The following is a 25,789-nucleotide window of genomic DNA, read 5'->3' as shown; positions in this document are numbered from 1 at the left end:
TAACCAATGCAGCCCTGAAGGACTGTTTTGGATGCTCCAAGAAAGTCATGTTTTATTAGTAATTGCAATAGATACAGTTCTGACAAGTGAAGTTAGTGAATGCCTCTGGTGGCAAAAAGACGTCTGGTTGTATAGAAGTTCATGAGAAAATGACTCTACTTCTCTCTTAAATGATTCCCTCAGTAAACCTTGTAAAGTGAGTTTATGGTCTCAATCTATGGTTTAAATTCTTCTTTAATACAGCATGATGTTCATTTAGTAAATTATGGTCTCATTTAAAGTGAAATAGTGATTGACAGGTTGCTACCACAGCGTTGTCCGATGTGGGAGTTGTCGAGGTTCTCAGTTCATGAAAGTTACACAGGGACTACGTTCACTTTCTATATAGAGGCTATGTACCTGACTGCAGATCAGTATCTGTAAGCCGGCTCAGTTGTCAGCTCTTATGGAACTTGGGTCATGTGGCAGGGGTGATGGTGACCCCTGTGTCTGTTCTGTGGTCTCTGGTTGTGCATTTCCTCCTTGATTTCTCTGTGGCCATCCAATTATTACTTTTTGATGACCTTTAACCTCTTCCTAGTCAGTTTTAGCTCTCACTAGATCTTTACTGATCTCACTGGTTTGCAACTGGACAGAAGGCCATGTAATGTCATACACGAGGGTCTGTGCAGACCCTATGCAGACCTCTGCTTGCAGCCCAAAAGGTGTGACTGTAGAGTGGATGCTTGTTTTGAAGAGAGGATGTGCAAGGAGATCCGCTGTTATCTACAGTTATATCATTTGTCTTTAAAGGAATGGCATTGAACTCCTGCCAAACAACAATATGGTGCATTAACTGGAATGGGGTGTGGATTGGGAAATGTGCATGGGTGGAATGCCAGACCGACGCAGACCCTCTAGTGCAGTCTTAATGGAACCGTGTGTAGCTTTCCCCGATCAGTTATCTATAAGTTTCCAGGGGTAAACGTAGAGCTCTACAGTTAGCCCAACGCTTCCAGGAGACTTGCTTCTCTTCATACTAGGAATGCCAACAGTCTGTTTGGTAATGGCTTTTCCATTACATAATGTTTTAAAGTACTCCTAATGAGATATGGGGAGTAACGGAAATACGAAAAGATTAACAAGAATAGATTTAATAGATTTCCAGGAATATGTGATCAACAGTCATATGTAGCTAACAGTGCGTGTCTGTGTGTGTGTGTGTGTCTGTGTGTGTGTGTGTGTGTGTGTCTGTGTGTGTGTGTGTGTGTCTGTGTCTGTGTGTGTGTGTGTGTGTGTGTGTGTGTGTGTGTGTGTGTGTGTGTGTGTGTGTAAATGCAGAATAGGTGAGTTGCAGCAATGCATGAGAAATATTAATATGGTGGCTTGTTTATTCCAGTGAAAGCTTCATATGGCTCTTCCAAAAAAGGAGGGCTGAAGTGCTGGTTTCCACACACGCATGACAGGAGAATAATATGATTTTAATATCATGACTCTTGGTAGCGTTTAATACACATTAGAGCAATTCTTTTGCAAATTGTTGATCCTTGTTGAAATGTCTTTTTATCAGTTCTGATGCACTGATAATTATGACCAGTACTGAGCACTGGACTTAAAATACAAATACGCCTTATTTCAAGCCAACTCTTTGGAATGTAGTCCTTTTTTATGCAAGTTAATTTTTCTGGCAGCATATTTACTATTTACTATGATAGATATTAATTAGAGTCTGACAACAGCAGATTTTTGCCCCAGGGCCTCCAAACAGATCATTTCAATGTCCATTTGGTGGACCTGCTATTTAAAGATGTAAGGATGGCACTGTTTTTAACTATCAAGTATAATGTTCACATTTCTTAACTAACATTTCTTGTTACTTATCAGCCAACATAACATTTTTCCATAATATACTGAAATTAGCCGATAATATTTTCGCTCTGGTCAACATGTCAGAGTTACCTTATATAGCGATAGTATTAGTTGTGTGCTGTAAATACTTATTTACCTCGTAGGATCAATAAAGGTTCTTAGTTTTAGTCTTCTCTTTTTTTCCAAGTGTTTCAAGAATGATTTCTTTTTTTCTTCAGGTCACTTGAAAAAGGTTTCTGCCAGCCGTACCGAGGCATTGCCTGCGCTCGCTTCATTGGCAACCAGAGCATTTATGTCGAGTCTCTGCAGATGCAGGGGGAAAGTGAGAACCGCATCACAGGTAAGAACACCACCTGACTCTTTGAGTTGACCTATTGCACTATTATCAATAAACAGCAGGGTATAATTCTAACTACCGAAGATATCTGAGATTACAAAAGACAAGCGGGACACAGTTCAAATGTGTCTCTGTTTCCTCCCTCCAAGCTGCCTTCACTATGATTGGCACCTCCACCCACCTATCGGATCAGTGCTCCAGTTTTGCCATCCCGTCCTTCTGCTACTACGTCTTCCCTCTGTGTGACGAGGGCACTCGGGCCCCACGGCGGCGCCAGCTCTGTCGAGATGAGTGCGAGGCCCTGGAGAACGACCTGTGCCACGCCGAGTACAACATTGCCCGGTCCAATCCCATGATCCTCATGCAGCTGGAACTCCCCAGCTGCCACCTGCTGCCGCGGCCGGGCACGCCCGATGCTGCTTCCTGTATGAGGATAGGAGTGCCACCAGAGAAACTGGGTCCATGTAGGTGGATGCTCTAGCATGCACACATAACACATGTGGATGTAAAAGAACACTTTTCTTTTCACAACAATGTGCAGTGGTGGGAGGGTGGATACACTGGATAGAAACAGGTTAGCTGCTTTACCCTGCTTCCAGTCTTTATGCTAAGCTAGGCTAACCACACCCTAGCTCATTATTAAGCCCTACAAAGTAAACATACTGTGGTGGATACACTGGATAGAACCAGGTTAGCTGCTTCAAGTCTTTATGCTAAGCTAGGCTAACCACATCCTGACTCCAGCTCTGTATATAACACACTGACATGCAGTCTTTTCATTTCACTTTCAGAAACAAAATATTGTGTTCCATTCAAAGTTATTTTGTAGCTTAGCATTATTAAGCCCTAAAAAGTAAACGTAAAAAATGAACTGAATGTTTTAACAGTTTAACAACATTTTAACTAGACACATTTAACATTCCATTCAAAATGTTTTCCAATATTACACACCACAGAACTTCCACTCGCTGAAGCAGCTGAAAAACAACAATGTAATCCCACAAAATGTAGGTCACCTCTCTTATAGTGTGGAGAAGGAACATCCACACTGACTCACTGTCTCCCCAACAGATTCGCCCACAGACCACAGCTGCTACAACGGAAGTGGGGCTGACTACAGGGGCACAGTCAGCGTCACTATATCTGGTCATCACTGCCAGCCATGGAGCTCTCAGTACCCTCACAGCCACCACCTGTCCCAAGACTACCCCGAGCTCTGGGGAAGTCACAACTTCTGTCGTAACCCAGGGGGCCAGATGCAGGCGCCCTGGTGTTTCACACTGGACCCTCAGGTCAGGGTGGACCTGTGTGACATCCAGCCGTGCCGTAAGTACCCTAAAGCAACAAGTGTACCCTTAATAGTTAGTTTGAGATTATCAGAGGGTTCAAGGACGCATTTTTGTGAAACTGTGAGTAAAAGACAAACCAGAGAAAGTGATCTAGATTTGAGAGACGTTAGACAATTCTATGTAATTTTCTTCCTCGTTTTTTGCCCAGAATGCTGTCACATTCATCCAAAGGCAACACAAGCAGCACAGTAGTTTCACCTAATTAAAAACTATAATAATTATGAGTTTGCAAATTGCAACCAGATGGAATGTGTCCCGTATGCCAAGTGTGTAGGAGAACGCCAGTGGCTGATGCAAAAATATGAAAACTTATCTATATCGAAAGTGTTTAGTGTTTAGTTTGTCCGAAACATGGAGGAAACATGTAATGAAGGATGTATTCCACAAGTAGGGCTGTCACAATAAACGCAATACTGCGATATCAAAAATGTGTAGGTGCAGCGTGAGATGCCATAACAGTCTAGTTCAGTTAGAATGCTAGACCTGACATGTTATAGATGGAAAATACTCAGTGCTCAGGTAATGCTATAACCAGAGGAGCTGCTATAATGAACAGTATATTGCCACCGGTTGCCATGGATTTCCTCTCAGCTTAAGAGCCTTTACAATATCAGAGGACTTGTTACTATCTCTGTTGTCTTACTATCTCCAGAGCCCCCAAACAGCCCCAGGAAGGAGATCCTTTTCATTCTAATCCCTGCCATTGCCATCCCTCTGGTCATCGCTTGCCTCTTCTTTCTGGTCTGCATGTGTCGCAATAAGCAAAAGGACTCGACTGACACACCACCACGCTGCCAGCTAAGCAGCTCACCTAACCAGGACATGGAGCTGTCTCTCCTCAATCAGCAAAAACACCAGGTAATACACACACACACACACACACACACACACACACACACACACACCTCTTTAAAATGGGGCTAACATATTATTATTTGATAATGGTGTCTTATCACAGTATTCTATACCACTGTGCAGTGTTTTGGTGTCTGATAAACCCTAAAAAATCATAGATCTATTACTCAAACTCAAATCCGTTGATCTTATTTCATCATATCATCAGTACCTGAAGCAGCACACCAACGCTTATGCTTTAGTTTTATTAAGGCAGTGCTGGTTTTAGTCTGCACACCCAGGAATGAAAAAAGAGTGAGCTCCGTTCACCTGAATTATTAACGGTTGCATTCCAGTGCTAAAGTATTACATTACGTTTTATTGTTGGCCGTACAATTTGATGACATGTAATTGTATTTATTGCTTTGTGGCTGCAGGCCAAGCTGCGGGAGATCAACATGTCTGCAGTGCGGTTTATGGAGGAGCTTGGTGATGATCGGTTTGGCAAGGTTTACAAGGGCCACATGTATGGCACCGCACCTGGTGAGCAGACCCAGGTGGTGGCCATCAAAACATTAAAGGACAAGGTTGATGCCCCTCTCTGTGAGGAATTCCGCCATGAAGCCATGCTCCGCGTTCACATACAACACCAAAATATAGTTTGTTTGCTGGGTTCAGTCACCAAAGAGCAGCCAATGAGCATGATATTCACTTACTCCAGCCTTGGTGACCTCCACGAGTATCTGGTGATGCGCTCCCCCAACTCGGATGTTGGCAGCTCAGATGACGACAAGACAGTCAAATCCACACTGGAGCAAGCCGATTTTCTTCATATTATCACCCAGATTGCTGCCGGAATGGAGTACCTTTCCAGCCAGCAAGTAGTCCATAAAGACCTTGCTGCTCGAAACATTCTGGTCTTTGACAAACTCAGCATCAAGATCCTGGATCTGGGCCTGTTCAGAGATGTCTACTCTGCTGATTACTACAATCTCATGGGCACAAGCCCTTTCCCAATTCGCTGGATGTCCCCAGAAGCCGTTATGTATGGCAAATTATCCACCGACTCCGACATCTGGTCTTATGGTGTCCTGCTGTGGGAGACTTTCAGTTACGGTCTGCAGCCGTATTGTGGCTACTCCAACCAGGATGTAATCGAGATGTTGCGCGGTCATCAGCTACTGTCTTGTCCAGATGACTGCCCATCCTGGATTTACACCCTCATGCTGGAGTGTTGGAGTGAATTCCAAGCAAGAAGGCCTCGCTTCAAGGACATCCACACACGTCTGCGCTCTTGGGAAAGCCTGTCCAACTATAACAGCTCGGCTCAGACTTCTGGCACCAGCAACACTACCCAGACCAGCTCGCTGAGCACCAGCCCTGTTAGCAACATCAGCATGAGCACGACAAATGCATCTCGTTACACCAGCCCTAAAAAGAGCTTGCCTTTCCATCAGCCCCAGTTCATGCCAATGAAGGGACAAATGCATCGGCCAATGGTGCCTCAGCAGCTCTACATCCCTGTCAATGGATACCACCCCATGCCAGCTTACCCATACCTTCAGAACTTTTACCCCATGCAAATACCTATGCCAATTGCCCACCAGCAGATGCACCACCCACCACAAATGGTTGCCAAAGCTGGTTCTCACCATAGTGGAAGTGGATCCACATCTACAGGCTATGTCACCACTGCCCCTTCCAACACTTCTGTCCCAGAGCGAGCAGCTTTGCTCAATGAGGACTCCAAGACCAATGATGAAGACTTGGCTGACAGGCCGTCCCAGGATGGCCTAGACCAAAACAAGGACATGTTAGTGCCTGAAACAGAATTGCTAGGTGACAATGACCCTCCACAGACTGACGAACTGGTGATACACTTGTCAGACACATAGGTGTGGTTCTGTTTGAAGAACGGGAGAGCTGAAATATTTCTGTGAGCTGTGCTTGCCAAAATTGTATAAGCAGCATACAGTGAATTGAGAAATGTTGTGGAACAGTGACTGAATGTTTTCTAGGAGTTTCTTAGCTAGTGCTGCCACAGATTTGAATGTCAAGTGTGTCTCATGTTTGTACCTCTCACAGTCCTGTGTCAATGATTAAGCAAAATTAATCATGCAATCGTCTATAGACCTTTTTGTAATGTTGACATTTAGAGAGATGTATGTTCTTGCCGTTGCTGTGCAACACAAAACATTTTCTTATCCACGAGTACTTTAGAGGTTGCTTTGATGGAAGTTCTTTTTACTTGTCAGCAAGGCCATTCACTGGGAGGCCCCAACGCCCACCCTCCCACCTCAGATAACACACTCTTCTCCAGAGACACCAGCACCTTTTTGCTTGTCCAGCAAAAAGTGAGACGATCCCTCATCTTCTTCCCACCTACCTGCAGTGCCAGTTGTGTTTATTGTAAGACACAACCAAAGCAGAGGTATTTCTACTAGAAACCGGAACTGAACCCAGATGTCGGTAGTAGAATTTTGCTCACGCTCAAACTTGTGCACCACTTGTTTTCGAGGTTATTATCCTATGGATTGTGAAAGCCACAGTCATAGCTCAATAGAACATGTGATGAATAGTTATGCTGTACTAATACAGTTGTAAAAGAAACTGTATTAGTAATTATACTCACCGACAAAAAACAAGAATGAGACCCAAGAATCTCTTTTTTTCATGCCGTTGACAAACACAACTTATTCCCCACGAGGTTTATACTTTTAACAGATTTCTAATTATGTACTTTGGTTTGAACATTATATTTGTTTATAGTTTTTTTGGTGAAGATTCCTAAACCTGATGTTAGAACAATGTCCTTTCCACCACATATTTGCTTTGTTTAGGTAGATTTTTGCTTTCCATAATGTTTACATCCATCTATAGAGTGAAAAATAAATAAAATAAAGTCAGATCAATAAAATAGGGTATTTCTCCTCGATGAAAGAAGAAAGTCACTCGATTATAATTTGTCATCACCTGTCATGTGCAGATAGTCTAATATATGGTACACTGCACAGTCAAGTTACATTAGGCCAAAACATATACTTTGTACTGAAGAAATACTTGTATTGCTGATACTAATAAAATAATGTAAACATCACATACTGTACCTTTTTGCATCCTCATCCTTGAATGTGGTTGTTGGCTTAACAGAGTATGGAACTCTGACCACATGATTGTAACTGTTTGTTCTGTTTAAAGCTGGATTTACATCCATACGACTATGTGTGAACAGACACACATTTTAGTGCACTTTCATAAATAATCTCTGCCCATACTACCATCCCTGAAAACACATATCAGATTACCTTTCAAGTACACTGGGCATGCATGTGCCGGTGTTAACAGGAAGCAGAGGGTTAGGGTTGATAACGCCACTAGGCATGTGAATTGATGCAAAGCCCTTGAACAATAGCTTTCCTCCTGTGCTTGTAAGTAAGGAGTAGCATTATAAAATGCTGAATTTAACTGCCCAGCAGCTGCTAGCATAGACAACAAGGTCAAAAACATATTGAAATGTGCCACTGGTAGTCAAGGCTGATGTTGTTAGTTGTCTTTCAGAAAAAGATCACCTGATAGAGGCGTGTCTAATCAGGAAAGCACACCCAGTCAAGAAGCAAATGTGGGTTTCGGGCATCTGCGTCATTGTTTTCCAAGGTCTCTGTTTCAGCCCGTCCAGACCAAGCCCCCAGAAACAACCGGGCACTGAAGCACATTTTACATTGTGGCCAAACATTGGAAATTGAATTTATATAATTGAATTTATATGTATTTATATTTTTTAGATTCACATTTTACAGTGTTAGGACCCACCAGGCCCCATGGTGTTTAAAAGGTGAGCTTTAAAATGTGAGCTGACCACTACTGCCCCCCAGTGCGCTACTGCATTACTGCAGTGTGAGGTCCCCCAGGGCCCTTGGTATTTAAAAAAAGTGAGCAGACCATAAGGGCTCCTAAGCCCCTGGGGCTTAAAGTGTGTGACCCCTAGGACTACGGGGCCCCTCTGCACCTATTGTACAGTGTGAGGTTCCCTGAGTCCCTCAGCGCTTAAAGCATAAACCGAACACAAAGGGCCCCAGGGCCCTCCTCGCTTACAATGTGAGCCCCTTGATGCTCCACTACTGTCCTTGGGCCTCAGGGTGCTTAGCACCTGGCGGACTATCCTCAGTGCATCAGGGTTCTGCAGTGATGTCGGCAACCCACCTGAAACTCTATGCAATATATGATAGCGTTGTTGTATATATTTACAGAACCTAAGGGAAGAGAATCAACTCTAGTGGTGCAACTAGGCCATTAGCTGATATTCTTGTCTTTTTTTAAACCATAACCATATTTGTTGATGAGGAACCCCTACATTTTCTAAGAAACAATTTTGACAAAGATATCGGTCTGGACATTTTACAATATATATATATATATATATATATATATATATATATTATATATATATATATATATATATATATATATATATATAGTAAAATATATATATATATATATAGTAAAATATATATTGTAAAATGTCACATATATATATAGTCAAATGTCCTATATATATATACATGGTCCAAGGACTGAGACAGCAGTTGTGTATTTAGATGTTTTAGTTCCCTGTATGGTTATTAAAACTGGTTACTTGCTTTGAGTCATGGTTTGGCTTGCACAACTTCCAACCTCAAGGGATGACAGGCAGGGGCGTCTCTAGACCCCTGGGGGCCCTAGGCAAGAAGGACCATGGGGCAAAAACATAATTCCAAATACAAATTAGCACCAGTTTAGACAGACTAAACTGACAGCAGAATTGATTTGATGCTGGTATCAGTTTTAACATTTGACAACAAATGCTTTATTCTGGGAGAAAATATCATTGGCGTTGGCAGCAAAGGACTAACTTATTGTGTGGCTATGAATGTGTTTAGAAGAAAATGGCTGAATTCACTTTACACGGAATCTGCGGAGTGACTGCTCTCTTATGCGACGCTGTTTCATTGTGTAGCATAATGCTACGTAGCGTTAGCCACCAAAACGCACCAATCGGTTGATGAAATTCTGCGATATGAATTTTGATATTTGGTAATTCATTTAGTTAGTGTTTGGAGCTTATATATTCTTGTAGCCCAGGTTCTGCTGTTTAATTTGACGGCTATATGTGTTTGTGATCAGTGTTCGTATGAAGCTTATCTGTTGTTAAATGTTTTGATTTGCACCCGGGCTCAAGAGGCTAATGTGCAGTAAACTTATTTGGTGCCTGGTGGATGATGTTTGGGATAAAGTGGCCGGCTGGCTGGCAGCACTACTTCCACATTCCCACTTGCCACTGTCACGTTTTTTCTTTTCATCCTCTTCTTGTTGTTTTTTTTTCGTTTCGTGTGCCCAGAGTGATATGTTCACTTCATTTTTTCATTTAGTTTGTTTGTGTTTGACTAGCACCGCACGTCGATGCCGGCTAGTAAGGGGGCCCCATTAGGGAGATTCCCGACGTGTCATTGCAGTGTCTACGGGGGTTTCAAGTTGTGTCGCTGATATGGAGCGATATCAGCCGTCTGTCGGGGCCCCCTACTAGCAACTAGCCAGTGACAACTCGGAAAGGGCCCTGTGGGTTGTCGTTGCAGCGTCTAAAGCGGTTCCATTATTTTGTCATTGACGTCAGCCGTCCCTCGGGGCCCCCTTCACACAAAACAGCCTACACTGTTGGCCTGAACTATCTCAATTTGGCTACTGAACTATATTTTCTACGCTTAACTTGTTCACCTTTACAATGTCCAGTGTTATCCAGCTAGACTTGTAGTATGCGATTGTATTTTTATTGATTCTCAATATAATAATGGCAAAGGAGCCTCAGTAAGTCATTAAAGACATCTTCATCAAATTGTTTCTTTTGGCTTTTTTTGTTGTTTTGTCACAAAGAACAGAACACAAGAAATCAAGCAAAATGTCAGTTTTTTGCCCTAAAGAACTAACCAAAAAATAACAACATCTGCTTAGCTTGTTGTTCTCCTTTTCTGCTTTATAAAATAATGTATCTTGTCTTTGTTTGCATATTTGGTAGTAAGATAATCAAGAAAATGTAATCTGATTGCTTTACTTTCATATATTGATACTTGGATTAGGTTACTGATTTTCTAACAGGTAATTAGTCATTTTACCGGATGCCATTTTTTAAAGTTACCTTCCCAATCCTGCATTTGGGATATTTATTATTTAGATTATTTTAGATATTCTTTAGGGGAACAAATATACATACTCAATGAAAAAATGCATTATTCCAGCGATAAGGTTAGAAAGTCCTGATTGCGGTCCATATCGGATCCGATTTCAGTTTATTTATCGTTACAACAGTTATCTCTGCATACGCAACCCCACCAGCTTGTGGTCCATGATACTGGCTCCTCTTCATTGCAGAGTATGGATGTCCTGCTTCAACCTCACTAACAACAATAGTTTAGGTCCACAAACAGAAGGGAAGAAGATGTCTTTGTGCAACCTGTGGTGGCTCTGGGAATAAATATGTTGAGTATGTGAGGCATAGTGAGACTTTTGAAGACATTTAAGTAACAATTGCAAGTGACACATTGCACAAGTTTTCCAGAGACCCCCTAACATCCTGCTGTGTTATGTGGTATTTTGCACACCGGCACATTACATCTGAAGTATCTCCATTTGATGACAGGGTGCTGCCATCAAATACAAGGTTTTTTGAATATTTCATATAAAGCTTTATTGACGTGTTGGGACAAACAGGTCTACACTATTTGCAGCAGCCATGCACTCCAGAGACCAGCGGCATTTACATGCATACTAGCTATCCAACACTGAGCCCTAGAGGTGTTTAGCAGTATAAGCAAAATAAGTAATGCAACACACTTGCCTGTTTTTTGATTGTGTCGTAATGTCTCACTTTATCCAAATTAATCTAATTATGTAAACCTGTTTGTAATTATTCTGCACTTTAACTATACTTGAATAACTCATTATTATGATGGTCGTTATTAGTAATAGTACTGCAGCTAGTTTCATCAGTGTATTCATTAAATCACATTACATTTTAAAATGTGGCTGATCAAGAGCCCTCTATTAATGCAATGCAGTGTTCAAACAGCATTTGGTACGCTAGAAATAAACAAAACAATAACATGTGCCTGACTACCTGACTATATGGTACACGGCTCCCAATGTACTGTTCATAAAGTGAACATGGCTCTGCGTGAAGCACTGTGCTACCATGTTTAGAGAGGTGCGTGTTTGTGTGTTCGCAGCGTAAACATCAAAAGCATCTGTAAGATGTGACGAACCGACGCACTTAAAAGCACCACGCGCTTTGTGGATGACGACATGCATTTTACCCGAGCGTTGAGCTCTCAGTTGAAGCCAAGAGTCATTGGCTAACAATTAGACAATGCCGCGTACCGATTGGATGCGGTAGCTGTCATTCAATTTCAAGCCGCCAATACACTTAACCGCTGACCTACTAACACAGATCCACGACCAGCCACCTTGAGAGGAAGAAGCCAGGTATTTGGCAACTTGTAGGAGTTCATGGACAGTTATTTCCTTCCTAGCCCAGTGGGGGACTTCACGTCTCCTCTGTGCCAGATACGCGGAGGAACACCAGACCCCCTACCAGGTGGCAGCAAAGGTAACGTCTTTTTTTGAGGTTATTCCTACTTCTCATAGACGGTGTTGTTGCATTCGGAGGAACGTCCCAGAATCACAGCGGTGCACGGCTATAGTCCAACTCCGTGTCACGTGTTTAACGTGAACCTGTTTCCTTGCGTAAGGGCACTAAATGCCACTATGAATAGCCACGTCGAAGTTCACGTCAAAAGGAGGAAACAATTAAAGTTCGCGGCCAATGCGTGTGCGTGGGCTGTTGTTGTAACGGGACGATACGTGCACACGCTGGCTGGTAAATAAGACACGTTTCGGGTTGTGTTCTCGTGCACGGAACGTTATCTTTAGGCCCTCTGGAGTCCAGGAGTTACTGTTATAACTCAGGATGTGTAGGTGCCCGGCGGTAACGTAACGTCACCGGAGCCCATACGTTACTGCTCCAAGTGTGTCGTCGTTCCCACTGTTTACCCGAGCTCACGTCATGGTGGCTTACTTTAAGGGGCGAGGTGGAGCGCGCGCTTCAACCGGTGTCATGAGGAAGCGAGGAGGCTTGATGTCAACAGGGTGAATGCCCACATTGTCTCCGCGCAGCCTGCGACACGGAGCGGGACACGTCCGACACGTATCGAGCTGTTTGGACCGTGTTCCGTGTCGGTGTCTGCAGCCGTAGAACTGTCTGGCGGCCGCATTCCGGGGCCGCTGAGTTCACCGCGTTGTACGGGACACAATGAAGGAATGTGGGACAATAGGACGTGTGGCCGGTTCGCTAGCACCGGGCCAGTTCCCCGGCTGAACCGACGGTGACCTCGCTCGCTGCCCCGCCCGCCCCCACCGAGCTCTCACGTTGCGGTAATATAATAATAATACCCGTTCTTCATCACGTGTGATCCAAATTTAGTCTCGCTGTCGTATGTTGCCTCATTAGAAACGACCCTCGTAACCATACATAACAGCTGTGTTACGCACAATATGGACCCCCTGTAAAAAAAATTAAAAAACATCTTTCCCCCCCAATGAAAATAGCCAATCCATCGAAAGGAATGATCGCAGTTTGTTTGTTTTTTCAAATGGTAAAATTGAGCATGAACAATTTCATAATTTCATATTGCATTATATGGGACTACCACGGACCTGATTTTAGGCTTATTTGAGATCAATTTAAATCTCATGAAGTCCATTACCTGGGAAACGTACCAGACATGAGTCTATGTGACATGTAGTATCATGTGTCTCCCTTCATGTAGACTTACTCCAAGGACGCAGTCAGGAGAGACATTTATTTGGGACATTTTACCACCCCCCTAACCTTTCATTCTATTATGAACCTTGTTTCCATAAACGGACATCTTTCTGCAGCAGCCATAATTCACGTTTAGTTCTGTGGGAGAGTGTTAGGCCTCAGGTTACAGGCTGTGTTTGTCTGTTAGAGCTTCTGCCAGGCCACGTGTTGCGATTACAGCTGTCTGTAGTCCTTTGTTCCTTCTACTCTGGATGTACAGGAGCTTTGGAAGCCCAACACAGGCTAAATTGCCCTTTCTTTTAAGTAGCATTCCACTTGAAACAACTATTTTAAACTTAAGGGTTGAGATTAGTTTAACACTTTCTACAAATGTCATTTGTAAGGAAATAACTTTAAAGGTCCATTTGTACATTGATTACCTACCCAGTGTTAACCTTGAATTCTTGAGGAGAATTCATTATGTCTCATCTTTCCAGTCATGTATTCACTACTTCACAACCGTATGCATCTGTGCAGGTGCACTACTTGGACAGACTTGTGACAGCATTAGATAGTAGTGGCGGAAGAAAAGCTATGTGTGCGAGTCTTTGCTTGGTCTGTTAGTTTCTTCCACTGAAAAATAGATTTATATTGTATGCTTGTTTGTTTACCTTGATAGACGGAGAACATAGGGATGTAGAAGGAAAGGATACCTCAGGGTGGGACAGAGGAGAGGAGAGGAGAGGGCAGAGCAGAGGAAATAGAGAAAGATGAGACAAGCTCCCAAACACTCAAATTGGGTTGAAATATCAGGTTCCAAGCCTTGGTTTGTACTTTACCTCAAGTGGAAAGTTTTAAATCAATGACAGCCTATTCATAAAAAATGACTTGTTAAACTTTATTGAACGCACACAGTGTCCTGTTCCATTAATACAGTCTTTTAATTTGTTTATCATTTAAATTGTATGCTTTCATGAAGACAAAAAACTCACTATAAATGTCCATAAAGTATAACATTTAGACATTGTTATGGTTTACTGACTTAAGAGTGGTCTTGATCCTTGTAGAACAGCTGCTATAATCAAACAACAAAGGGATATGTATCTGTTAATATTGATCATCAATTGGTATCAGTGGCAACAAAAATGGGATCATTGACCTAACAGTTATATTTGCTCCCTTTTTTTCTTTTGAGCTGATCCGATCTGAACCATGAGTTTGTTGACCCGTTGCCCCCCTACTACCTATGCATGACTTCTCAAACTTTAAACTTTGTTTTAACTTGACACTATCTAAATCTCTCTCATTGTCTATTATTCCACAGATTTACTCAAGTGGATTAATCCAATGGGGCAGTTACTATTGCTGCATTCAAGCATTATGGTGCACAGTTAAATACCTCTAAACACATTGACGGTAATAATATGCAATCAATCAAGCAAGAGGTGGACTCCACTGGGCCCTACAGCAGAGAGGGTGCCCTGGTCCTGGCTCTACAAGGGGCTAGCAGAGACATGATGGGCCACAACATCTCGGAGATTCCGCTCAAGGCTAAAACCACCTGTCGCAGGAAGAGAGAGTTCATCTCGAATGAAAAGAAAGACAACCTTTACTGGGAGAGGCGACGCAAAAACAACGAGGCGGCCAAACGCTCCAGGGAGAAGCGACGCATAAACGACATGGTTCTTGAGAACAAGCTGACGGCCCTGGGAGAGGAAAACGCCTCCCTCAAGGCTGAGCTGCTGTCACTGAAGCTGAAGTTTGGCCTGGTGAGCTCGGCCGCGTACGCCCAAGAAGTCCAGAATGTATCCAGCGCCGCCAACATCGACCTCTACCAGGAGTTTGTTCCACCCAGTGCCGGCCAAAGTTCTTCCAGCAGGGTTTTGGAGCCTCATCATTTGCGCAGCAGCTGCATATCAGTCATCAAGCATTCGCCTCACATGCCCGAGACTTGTACCGCAACTCGGGGTAGCTTTAGTATCTGTGGGACTGCAGATGTCAAGCAGGAACCAGCGGAGAACAGCAGCTATGCACAAGAGAGAAGCGGTCCCTACGAACTCTATAGGAACTACGCCCAGTCTGCTTCATTCCTACAGCTCACCAGGTCGTCCAGTAACTCCCCCAGGAGCTCAGACGACAGTGCCGTAAGCAAATCATCAGATGGCGAGGACGAGCAGCAGGTCCCCAAAGGGTTGACGCCGTCTGTAGGCGATCCAAGAAGCGTCATTGTCTCCACGCACAAAGTGCCAGATGCCAGTTCTTCAGCTTTGCCCCACAAACTGCGGCTCAAGGCCAGAACCGTCCAAATCAAAGAGGAGGCAATCGACCTTGAATACGAGTCCTCTGGGAAGTCCTCCTCCTCTGTCAGAGGTTTAGAAGGAGGGTGCTACCAGACTACCCAGGACTCTTACGCCCTGTCTTCCCTGTGCCCTCTGTCATTACAGGTCACGAACATGCAACACTGGGCCCATCAGTGTGAGCAGTGGCATAAAAGCAGCACAGAGACGCTGCAGAATGGCTGCCGGAGCAGCAAGCTGACCATGAGCCGCGTCTCAAATGGAACCATTACGGATGTAAAAGAACATCCGGTCACCGGCGACTTGTTTCTAATGCGGGGCGCCGCCGACCGGTTCGCATGTGTGGCCTCCCTGAAAAGACCAACCACAGCACAGCAAGGGTCTGTGATAGTCAACCACAAACCCAGCTGACCGTCATGAGTCATTATCAGAAGGATGCTCCTCTGTATTCCACCTTTTTTGTATTGTTTTTTTTTTTGCATTTCCACTGTATTTGTTGTTTATATTGAGGTTAAACAGTGTTTTGATTAGCACAAATAAAAGGTGTTAAAATAATAACTGTTGGAGCACGAACAAAGGGTGATCAATAATAAAGGGAGGTTCAAAAAAACTGTGTGTGGCTCAGAGGGATCAATCTTCAGGGTAGTCCACCCTCTTTGTAGCGAACATTGCGTCTTTTGGAAATCCCCTCATAATAAATATTTTTTTTTTTTTGTAAAAAAAAAGGACGTTCTTTAACGAAAAGCATGAACGATCATTTAACAATTGACGGTAGTTTTCGCAGCCACTTGACTGGACTTGAAGTTATTGTGGTAAGCAGAAATCAGATTTTAACTAATGTAGTTTGGTTATTTCATCCATTTGTTTGTTGGTGTGGTGACAGGTTTGATCCGTACCTCTGCTTAAAAAATACTTTTAATTCATGGGTTTACAATTTCAGAATAATTTGCAAGACAAATCTCTGGAAAGAGAGTGAATTGATACTATCGGGGAAATGGATTTTTACCCTTCCAATTGTTTTCAAATGACCTGCTAATGTAACCTAGTTATTTACAGCAGGTCAGCTGAACATGTGGAATTTGGAAATAAGAAATGAATAAATTATTTCCTGGAGCTTTTCTTTAAGGACAGCCTAGTTGCCCCATAATGTATATCAAATTACAGTTATTTTTATGAAAATGTTTAAGAATGTGGACCTGTAAAATACAGTTTGTTCTCTTATGTTCATGCTGCATACCTTCATCACTTCAGTAAACAATGCTGGACGCTTCATCGTCTCTGTTGTAGTTTAACATGCAGAAAGTTCCACATTTTGGCTTTCACCTAAGTCTAGCATCACTTTTTAATACACTCTGTTCACTGTTTGCCAAATAGCCTTTGCTTCTCTTTTGTTTTTTTATATTGGATATTTCAACCTGACTGGCTGGAGGATTGTGATTACCATCTGATGGAGTTGACAACAGTAACTGTTTTATAAAGCATATATTCTAACACATTTAATAATCCAATGTTTGCCAGTTATGGAAGATATTCTGAATCATACCCAAACAGTTATTTTTGATGGTGTTAATAACATTTATGGAATCTAAAACTACCAGGGATTAATCAAATGGCTCATTTATTCATCTTATGTAGCGATTTGGGGGGGGATTACATCGTGCCTCCACCGTCTCTGTAGTTAATTTAAAATGGCTTACTTCAGACAACCCTGGGTGGTATTCAAGTGCATTCCCGTGCTTGTGTCAGAAGACTGGTGTGTGTGTGTGTGTGTGTTATGTGTATTTAGTTGTCATGGTTTGAAATATCTCAGATGATGGTGAGAACTCCAGCGGCCTGAAGTCCAGCTCTCTGGATCTGAGCACTGCTCTCAAGATTTCTTGTAATGGTGAGTTTGTTTACAATAAATGTCTTGGCACTGAATCGAGTAGTTTCTTTCCGTGTTTTCTTTTTTAGATGATCCAAATGTAAGAACACATTATTTATACTACAACAAAACAGAAAAACAATGCTTTCCCCAAAATCTGAGAAGAAACAGTGAATGTTTATTCTGAAGGATGCTGGGTGTTTGAGGCCGATAATATATTATCATAATATCAATGCTGATATTTTGCCATCACCCCTGAAGTCATGTGATCAGGCAGTCAGATCTCACTGCTGACGCCTGTGGGTCTCAGGTCATTGCTGGCCTAAGTGTAAAGTGCTGCTCCGTTATTTCCCCATCGCTGTGGGAGATGAGGAATAGAGAGACAGACACCCACCATTTCAACTGATACTGTGTTATTAAACATACGTGTGCTAACATTGATCTTTTTCAAGCCATTCATATATTTTGCAACAAATCTGTTCTGGTGACCCAACGGAAGTAAATCAATTTACCCAAGCATTGTACTATATAAGTACAATTTTGAGGTATACTTTAATTATTTTCATTTTATGCAACTTTGTAGTTCTCCGCTCCATCTATTGTACTTTTATTTGAAAACTTCTTAATAGTTAGCTTGCAGATTCATGTTTTTAATATAAAAATCAAAGTCAACTAATACATTAGGATGTATTATGATTTATTAAGCCACCCAACAGCATTTACAGTAATTCAAATGATCTCTACCTTTAACATTAAAGATGAATACATTAATGCATCAATAATTATTATCCAGTATTATATAATATTCTGTAATGGCTCGTTGTTTTGGTACTTAAAGTATATGTTGATGCTAATACTTTGTACTGTCACTTGGGTAAGGTCTTGAAAGCAGGACTTTAAAATCCTTAATTACCGACATATTTGTACTTCAGTAAAAGTACTGCGTACATCCTCCACCACTGGGGGGCCGATGATCATAATAATGTTGTCTGGCGTCTCCAGTTCAGCCTACAAACAAGTCACGTGACCAGACCACGTGTCCGGGTTGAAAGTTGAAAGTCAAGTGACAGTGCTGCTGCTCCGGCAACCTCAGCATGGCGTTACAAGTAGGACGCAGAGCCCTGCTTCAAGCAGTCCGCGTGCAGGCGGCGACCCGCTGCCTGGGGAGTGCGCGCGGCGGGGCAGCGGCTCTCTCCTGCTCGAGACGGTATGTCGGTTTCGTTAAAGTCTCGTCTGTCTCTCGCCTTGACGGTCACGGAGCACGGCGCTACAGCTCGGACCCGAAGGAGGACCTGCGCGTCAGACACCTCGACGGGCAAGACGCCGGTAAGTCCCGCGAGAGTCTGTGCAAATGTGTCGCTGGGGAAGCTGTTGGTATTGTCCCAACCAGTAGCATTCCAGAAAACGTGAATTTAATATGAAACGGTACCGGGACTCAGTCCGCCATCCCGACGCAAGTAGGGAGTCCCGCCTATCATCAGCGTACGCGCTGACGTCTCCTTTTTATTGGGTTTACGTAAGGCAAAGTCCCACCCCTACAAAGTGACTCAAACAAACCGGAAGCCATAAGAGTAGAGCGTCTGTTTATGCGTACAGGTGCTGACCTGAGATCAGTCAGCATGATAAATCAGCTAGTATTCCTACATATGAACAAGTTGTAGACGGTAGTGAGACCGATCCAGGATCACAACAGAACATCCAAATGACTTTCTAAAGTCAGCTTTATAGATGATCTTGGTTGAAGATGCTTGTGTTTTCCAGTTGTGAAAAATGTCCACCCTTATGGACAATAAAGGTTTATTGTATTGTATCATGTATGCTGCTCTACTTTAACGTTGTTAAAGTCGTTGTCGTTGTTAATCGGCATGGTGTCAATCTGTTTTTCAGGTATTGTCGTTATTGGTCTAAATCGGCCAAAAGCAAAAAATTCCATAAGCAAAAATCTGGTGAATATGGTATGTATTTCTGTTTGCCTTGTATTTATTCAAACGTGTCTATTTATCAAAAATGACTTTGCCAATAATTGGTGACAGGTGAAGCTGGAAGTGTGCCTCTCTGGGCTGCCAATGTGCACGCAGGACACCGTTTTTAAAAAACAATCGACTTGCTTGACGGGCTGTTGAGATTTGGGAGGCGTGCACATCAGTCCCTCTGCGACCCCCGGTGACCTTTTGTTACTCCCTCGTGTGTTTGCAGAGATGTGCTTGTGTGGCCTCGGAGAAGCCTCAGTCCAGCTGAACTATGATAAGAGTGAATGGAAACAGAGTGGTCAATAGATCTTTATTATTATTATTATTATTATTATTATTATTATTATTATTATTATTATTATTATTATTATTCAATTCAGTTTATTTTATATAGCCCAAAATCACTATTCACAAATTTGCCTCAGAGGGCTTTACAATCTGTACACATACGACATCCCTGTCCTTTGATCTCACATCAGATGAGAAAGATTATGTTGTTGTTTTCTTTCTTTTTTTTCTTTTTTCTTCTTCTTTTTTCTTTTGCACATAAAATCCAGAAAGAAAAAAAAAGACAAATGTAATGCGATATGTCAAGAAGCCACAGGCGTGCACAACATAAGAAGAAAAACAAACGTAGACAAAACAATAAGCCTACATAATTTTGGAAAATGTACCTAAAAATAAATGCCAATAAGCACATAAAATAAACAGAACATCAGTAAACAATAATGCAATAAAAACAAACATATTTGCATATATACACAAACGTCATAGACATAATTGGACAATAATTGTGATGGCCTTGTTCTTTCCATATCTGTAAACACGATATCTGAGGCACTACTGACCATGTTTCCTTTTTGTAAAATAGAAAACTGTAAGGTGAAGACGATCAACCCGTCTCGTGTTCTATGAATGAATATGAGAATGTGTTTGAAGAAGTTGCTAAATAATTATGGTATAGAAAAAAAGGCAATAACATATTTATGTGACGCATTAATATATGTAACAATAACATCTGATATTTTATAGAGAGAATGTTTACTTTCCTGAATGTGGGAAAACTGAAGCTTAGCTAGGTTTGGAAAATGTTTCAGATCTTGGTATCAATAAAGTTCATAAAGATTGGATTTGCCTAAACAATATTGCCATAAATCAAATGAGGATGAATCGGGGAATAATATAGTTGATCATATTTATAATTTATTATCAACTAAAATACCCTAGAAATGAGTGACAGACCGTTTTCATCTACTGACACTCTATCCATACCTTCTTTCTGCTTTAAAATAGAACTGACGCTCCTGTACCTCTTAACTGATTTAGGGTTTGTTCTGATCTTATCTAATTTCTGAGTTTCAATTGAAATATTCCGTTTTTTTTGTCTCATTTCATTATTACAAAATTAATTTTACAATTAAATCAAACATTTTGAGAAATGTTTTATTGTCTCTTTTAGATGATGGAAGCTGTGGAAGATATCAAGAAAAATAACAAAGTGCGCAGTCTCATTATATGCAGCTTGGTTCCAGGGATCTTCTGTGCAGGTACACTTCTGACTTTGCAAGCTGCTGTTTGAAATATCTTTCCATTTCCCTTCTGCTTCCTTAGTTGTAGACATTTGTCAAATCCTCCTGCGTTATTTTGTTTATAATATTGTGTGTGTAATGTTTCATATTGAGATCTTTACTGAGCAGGTATGAATTCTGTATTGAGCTTTATATTCAGAAACCTGCTTGGTGGCGTTGTGGCAGATCCCAAAGCTCTGAATGATGGACCCCGCTGCTTCCTCTGCTTCCTGCTTCAGGAAGCTTGATGCTTTGTCTCTCTGTGCAGGTGCCGACCTGAAGGAGAGGGCCAAGATGCATCAGAGTGAAGTGGGACCGTTTGTGTCCAAAGCCAGAGCACTAATCACAGAGCTTGGTAAAGAGTGTAAAAAGAAATATTGCAAAATCAGGGACTGTTTATGAATTTATTGAATATTTGGCTGACGGCAATGCATGTTTGTGCCTTTCTTTTTTCTGCAAGTCTTGTCTTGTCATTTTGTTGTACTTATATACATTATTTGATATATATATGTGTGTGTGTGTGTGTGTTACCACATCTCTTGGATGGAAGCTGAGTCAGGAGTTCAGTCTGATGTCAGGCAACGTTGTCTTTGTCTGAAGTTGTTGGTTTAATAGTGTCTCTTGTCTCTTGATGGGTACCTTGTTGTCTTTTCTTTCACAGGTAACCTACCCATACCAACAATTGCAGCTATTGATGGAGCTGCCTTAGGGGGAGGCTTGGAGATAGCCCTAGCTTGTGACATCAGAATTGCCTGTAAGACTCCCAGATAAATGTGCACAGGCGTTTGTGTCTGGCAAATTAATCAGCAGCTAATGCTAACAGTCTAAAGTGAGAGGCTTTTTAAACACAAGGCCATATGTGGGTAATCTACCGCCTAAGCTAATAAACAACTGATATCATGAGTCTTCAGCACAGCTGAGTGTTTGTGTGTGTGCTATAGATCAATATGTTTCAGGGTTGTGAAAGCCATAAAAGCCCTCTCTGCCTATAAATGGTATTATTTATGCAGAAAATAAAGTGTCTTGGTATCTGAGTGTTTAGAGTGCAGTTATATTTAGTTTAGTTGTATCTTTATAATACATATATCCTGTGTAGTGGTGGTAGTAGTATTTATGTGTTATTTATGTTAAGTAGTAATACTGCTCCTTTGATCTCCTCAGCCAATACTGCAAAAATGGGACTTGTTGAGACCAAACTTGCAATTATTCCTGGAGCAGGTAAGGCTAGCTTTTTATTTCATATCTTCCAGTGAAAATATGTCTGTTGTCTACATACATTTACACTTCAAGGGACTGCTGCAGATAAAGAGATCATTTAACAAACCTCCCAGTGGCTACAGTACTCTGAGGTGGAGGGCTCCTTTACACGCACATTATGGTCAAATGTCAAAAAGAGAATCACTCGACTGCTTACACTGATCTGTCCAACCGTTATCTGGAGAGCAGACTCATTTACAAAGTTACAGAAACTCTTGTTTGCCATATTTTCAACCAGAACGTCTGCTGGGTTTCTTTGAAAGGTATTGACTTCCTCACACCGGCACACTCGCTAGACTGTAGGCTAGGAAGGAGACTTGGAAGGCCCTGTCCTACCGAGGAAGCGTCCTTCACAAAGAGTGATCTGTGGTTGAAGCCATGTTCTGTCCTGGTTCCTCTTCACCTCTGTGCAGGTGGTACACAGCGTCTTCCCAGGGTGATCGGTGCCTCTCTTGCTAAGGAGCTCATCTTTGCTGCCCGGGTGGTCGATGGAACAGAGGCGTGTCGCCTCGGTCTTGCCAATCATTCAGTGGAGCAGAATAGTTGTGGAGATGCTGCCTACCTGCGGGCCCTGGAGCTCGCTCGCGAGATCAACCCTCAGGTAACGAGAGAGTTTCACTGACGAGCAGACCTCTTTATTAAGGAATCTAACTTCTACACTGCTGGAAAAAACAAATGGGGATCTGGTGATGAATGTCATGAATACATAGACAGCTTTTATGCATTTTAGACAATATGATATTTTACTTATTCAAAACAATTCACTAGAGCAACTTAAATCTTTGTAACCTTTTTGAAAAGGCCAACACTTTTTTTTATTTTTGGCTCCACAGGGTCCAATTGCAATAAGGATGGCAAAACTGGCCATCAACCAGGGGATCGAGGTGAGTGTTCTATGTATGTGTGAACCACAGGGGGGACTTGAGTCACATGAGAAGAACATGTTGCAGTGTGATTATCCACTAAGAGATTCACATTTCCTTTCAGGTGGATTTATCTACAGGTCTGGCAATAGAAGAAGCATGTTATGCCCAGGTGAGAAATTACAAAATGATTTTCCCTGCTCTTTGGCAAGGTCGGCAGTTTATGAGGTCGGCCTTGCTTGGACTTGTGCAGCATTTTGTACATGTCAGAAGAATGGAAAGAGAAGCGATGTTTTAAATCTTTCCAAATGTTGAGTGTTAACATATTATTTCCAGATTGGGACCCATTAGTCTTAGTCACGGCATTTACATTAAACATATTTATTTAGCTGACTCTTTCATCCAAAGCAACTTATAGTAACTGTATTCAACCATGTGGGAACAATATGGTCATGCAAGTATATTGACTTATATAACAAATATGCTCCCTTCCCTGGGAGGAAGACCAGCTCTGTCTTATCAAAGTTGAGCTCCGGGTGCTGTGCAGACATCCACTGAGCGATGTCAGCCAGATACACAGAGATATGTGCAGCCACCTGAATTTCTTCACGGGGAATAGACTCAATCAGTTGAGTGTCATCTGCATATCTGTGGGAGGATAGGCCATGAATAACAGAGCCAAAGTCACTTGGTGTAAAGGGAAAAGAGGGGTCCCAGAACCGAACCCTGGGGTACCTCAGCAGTAAGGCTGTAATGTTCAGCGACAGATCCTCTCCCAAGGACTGCTCGAGCGGTTACAGGTCTGTACTTCTTTACATCACAAGAGTTGAGTGAGTTACTTTAATAGAGGGTTAACTCTAGCTGCTTTTATAGTGTTAGAAAATGACCAGTTGTCAATTAGGTTAGGTGAAAAAGGAAGGCGGTCAGGTGCGATGGACTGAGGGAGAGGAGATGGGGATCAGAAGGACTATTTAAAAGATAGAAATTAAGATATAAAAGAGTTGGATATGGAAGATTCCGGTGACCTACACTCAATGTTGTACCTGAACGTATCCTGTGTAGACCCACATGGAGGACAGAAGCCACTGCTGCCCTGCAAACATGCCTTCTTTTTATATTAAAATTATACTCCTCAAAAGGAAATGAGTGGACACAAGTTTGTAAAACACCTCAGAGTGCAAGATCTCCTTTTTTAGTACTGACACTTTTGTGTTGTTTTTCAGGTGATACCGACAAAAGATCGATTGGAGGGTTTGTCTGCCTTCAAGGAGAAGAGGCGTCCTCACTTCAAGGGAGAGTGAAGCCTCACTCCTTCCAGAAACCAAACCCAGGGTTCTGCCTTCAGCTCTCCTACTACTCCACTGCTTCCAAAATATGTATGGGTGAAACCTGTCCAATACCCAGAGGATGTCTGTTTGAACGCAGGACATTAGAGTCGCTCCCGGCTGGTGTTTTTGCCAGTGACTGGAATGTTGAGGTGTAAAGCACTTGCTGGGTATAACAACCATCAGCAAGCAAACTAACCAATCATTGGCCACTGCTTATGATACCCAAAACTTACTTAACCAACTTCAAATCTAAAACATGACTTACTTCAAATGGTTGTTAGTTACTAACCTCTTGACTAGTGAACCGAGAGCCATAGGCATTTCTGTGACTGCTTCACATGAATGATTCATGGCATGGTTTATTACTTTGGTAGCAATGTACAAACTGAATAACACCAGCGGTGTCTGCATGAAATACAAAAACAGACTAGGTTTTGCTCTTACTTGAACAAATTCCACAGGATAACATTTTTAATTTGAGACTTGTACACACCAAATCAGACAGTGTGTCGACATGCCAGTCTTCCCATTCATTTGACTGTAGTGCTGCGGCGTGGAAGTATCGGAGATGTTGAAGAGATCAAAACCAAATAAACCTTTTTGAGAAACGCAATCCAACATCACGCCGCGATGGCCAATCAGCCATGAGGGAAGGAAAGGCGTCGCTTTGTGTTGATAGGCCATTAACAAGTGACACTTCAACACAACCCTACACTAATGACCACATCGCCTGATTTGGTGTGAATGCAGCCTCAGTGCATGTTCACACTAAGGGACTTTCAAAGTGGACAGATCGCTTCACTGTTCACATGTTGCCGTCTTGTTTTCTGGAGTCTTGAAGTCTTGGTTTTCCCACTACATGACGGACAGCTGACGGGTTCACTCTACATGATCTTTGAACATGAGAAATTCCTAATGAGTACGTCTGATCTCCAAACTTATGTTTTGTCATAAGTACACACGCATGAAGTGTGTACTTGTGCATGATGATGATGATGATGATGATGCTGTTGGTACAAATGTTCACATAATTGTAATAAAAAAAGAATTCTGTATATCTTTAGTAGATCAGTCCCTGTCATTCATGCAAACAGCCAACACCCGAAGTGGAACGAAGACTTTGGTCCGTGTTGCAAATGCGGCTGAAGTCGTGTAAATGGACCCTAACCCTAACAACTCAAAGGTCTTTAACTCTAGATGTTATCGTTCACACACTGATGGGAGGAGCTACCATGCAAGGTGCCACCTGTCCATCAGGTCTAACTGAATTGAATGTTAACATCTAACATTCAATTCAGTTTATTTTGTATAGCCCAATATCACAATTTACAAATTTGCATACAATCTGTACACATACGACATCCCTGTCCCATGGCAGGAGGCCGGCTCACTAAGCAGGAGGCATCATACACAGCCAGTTCCAATGGACCCTATGAGACGTGAAGTC

At 42.2% G+C, this 25,789-nt stretch overlaps 3 protein-coding genes across 3 annotated transcripts in view; all 3 read left to right on the top strand.

Moving 5' to 3' along the window:
* The window catches only part of ror2 (receptor tyrosine kinase-like orphan receptor 2), a 30,249-nt gene extending 23,986 nt beyond the window's left edge, over window positions 1-6,263 (top strand). Inside the window, exons 5-9 of the mRNA XM_034547305.1 lie at window positions 2,067-2,188; window positions 2,335-2,649; window positions 3,257-3,511; window positions 4,187-4,392; window positions 4,806-6,263. Coding sequence (XP_034403196.1) covers window positions 2,067-2,188; window positions 2,335-2,649; window positions 3,257-3,511; window positions 4,187-4,392; window positions 4,806-6,263 — 2,356 coding nt within the window. The remainder of the gene's footprint in view (window positions 1-2,066; window positions 2,189-2,334; window positions 2,650-3,256; window positions 3,512-4,186; window positions 4,393-4,805) is intronic.
* Window positions 6,264-11,819: 5,556 nt separating this feature from the next.
* Window positions 11,820-17,403, top strand: nfil3 (nuclear factor, interleukin 3 regulated). Its single transcript, XM_034547606.1, has 2 exons — window positions 11,820-12,001; window positions 14,520-17,403. Exon 2 carries the CDS (start codon window positions 14,620-14,622, stop codon window positions 15,901-15,903), a length of 1,284 nt encoding a protein of 427 aa, XP_034403497.1. The 5' UTR covers window positions 11,820-12,001; window positions 14,520-14,619; the 3' UTR covers window positions 15,904-17,403.
* Window positions 17,404-18,385: 982 nt separating this feature from the next.
* On the top strand, window positions 18,386-25,403 carry auh (AU RNA binding protein/enoyl-CoA hydratase). Its single transcript, XM_034547435.1, has 10 exons — window positions 18,386-18,682; window positions 19,244-19,311; window positions 20,786-20,873; window positions 21,163-21,249; window positions 21,556-21,648; window positions 22,056-22,112; window positions 22,565-22,752; window positions 22,985-23,035; window positions 23,139-23,186; window positions 24,238-25,403. Exons 1-10 carry the CDS (start codon window positions 18,451-18,453, stop codon window positions 24,313-24,315), a joined length of 990 nt encoding a protein of 329 aa, XP_034403326.1. The 5' UTR covers window positions 18,386-18,450; the 3' UTR covers window positions 24,316-25,403.
* The last annotated feature ends 386 nt before the right edge of the window (window positions 25,404-25,789 follow it).

The sequence above is a fragment of the Cyclopterus lumpus genome, chromosome 12 (assembly GCF_009769545.1).
Source record: "Cyclopterus lumpus isolate fCycLum1 chromosome 12, fCycLum1.pri, whole genome shotgun sequence".
Lineage (NCBI taxonomy): Eukaryota > Metazoa > Chordata > Actinopteri > Perciformes > Cyclopteridae > Cyclopterus > Cyclopterus lumpus.
Note: the sequence above shows the minus strand (reverse complement) of the source record. Positions and strands in the feature narration are given on the sequence as shown.

What these genes read in the sequence shown, in the direction of transcription:
- auh (XM_034547435.1), top strand. Translation starts at nt 18,451, where the DNA reads ATGGCGTTACAAGTAGGACGCAGAGCCCTGCTTCAAGCAGTCCGCGTG. An exon ending in CTCGCGAGATCAACCCTCAG is followed by an intron (nt 22,753 to 22,984) that starts GTAACGAGAGAG and finishes TTGGCTCCACAG; the next exon opens with GGTCCAATTGCAATAAGGAT. An exon ending in CCATCAACCAGGGGATCGAG is followed by an intron (nt 23,036 to 23,138) that starts GTGAGTGTTCTA and finishes ATTTCCTTTCAG; the next exon opens with GTGGATTTATCTACAGGTCT.
- nfil3 (XM_034547606.1), top strand. Translation starts at nt 14,620, where the DNA reads ATGCAATCAATCAAGCAAGAGGTGGACTCCACTGGGCCCTACAGCAGA.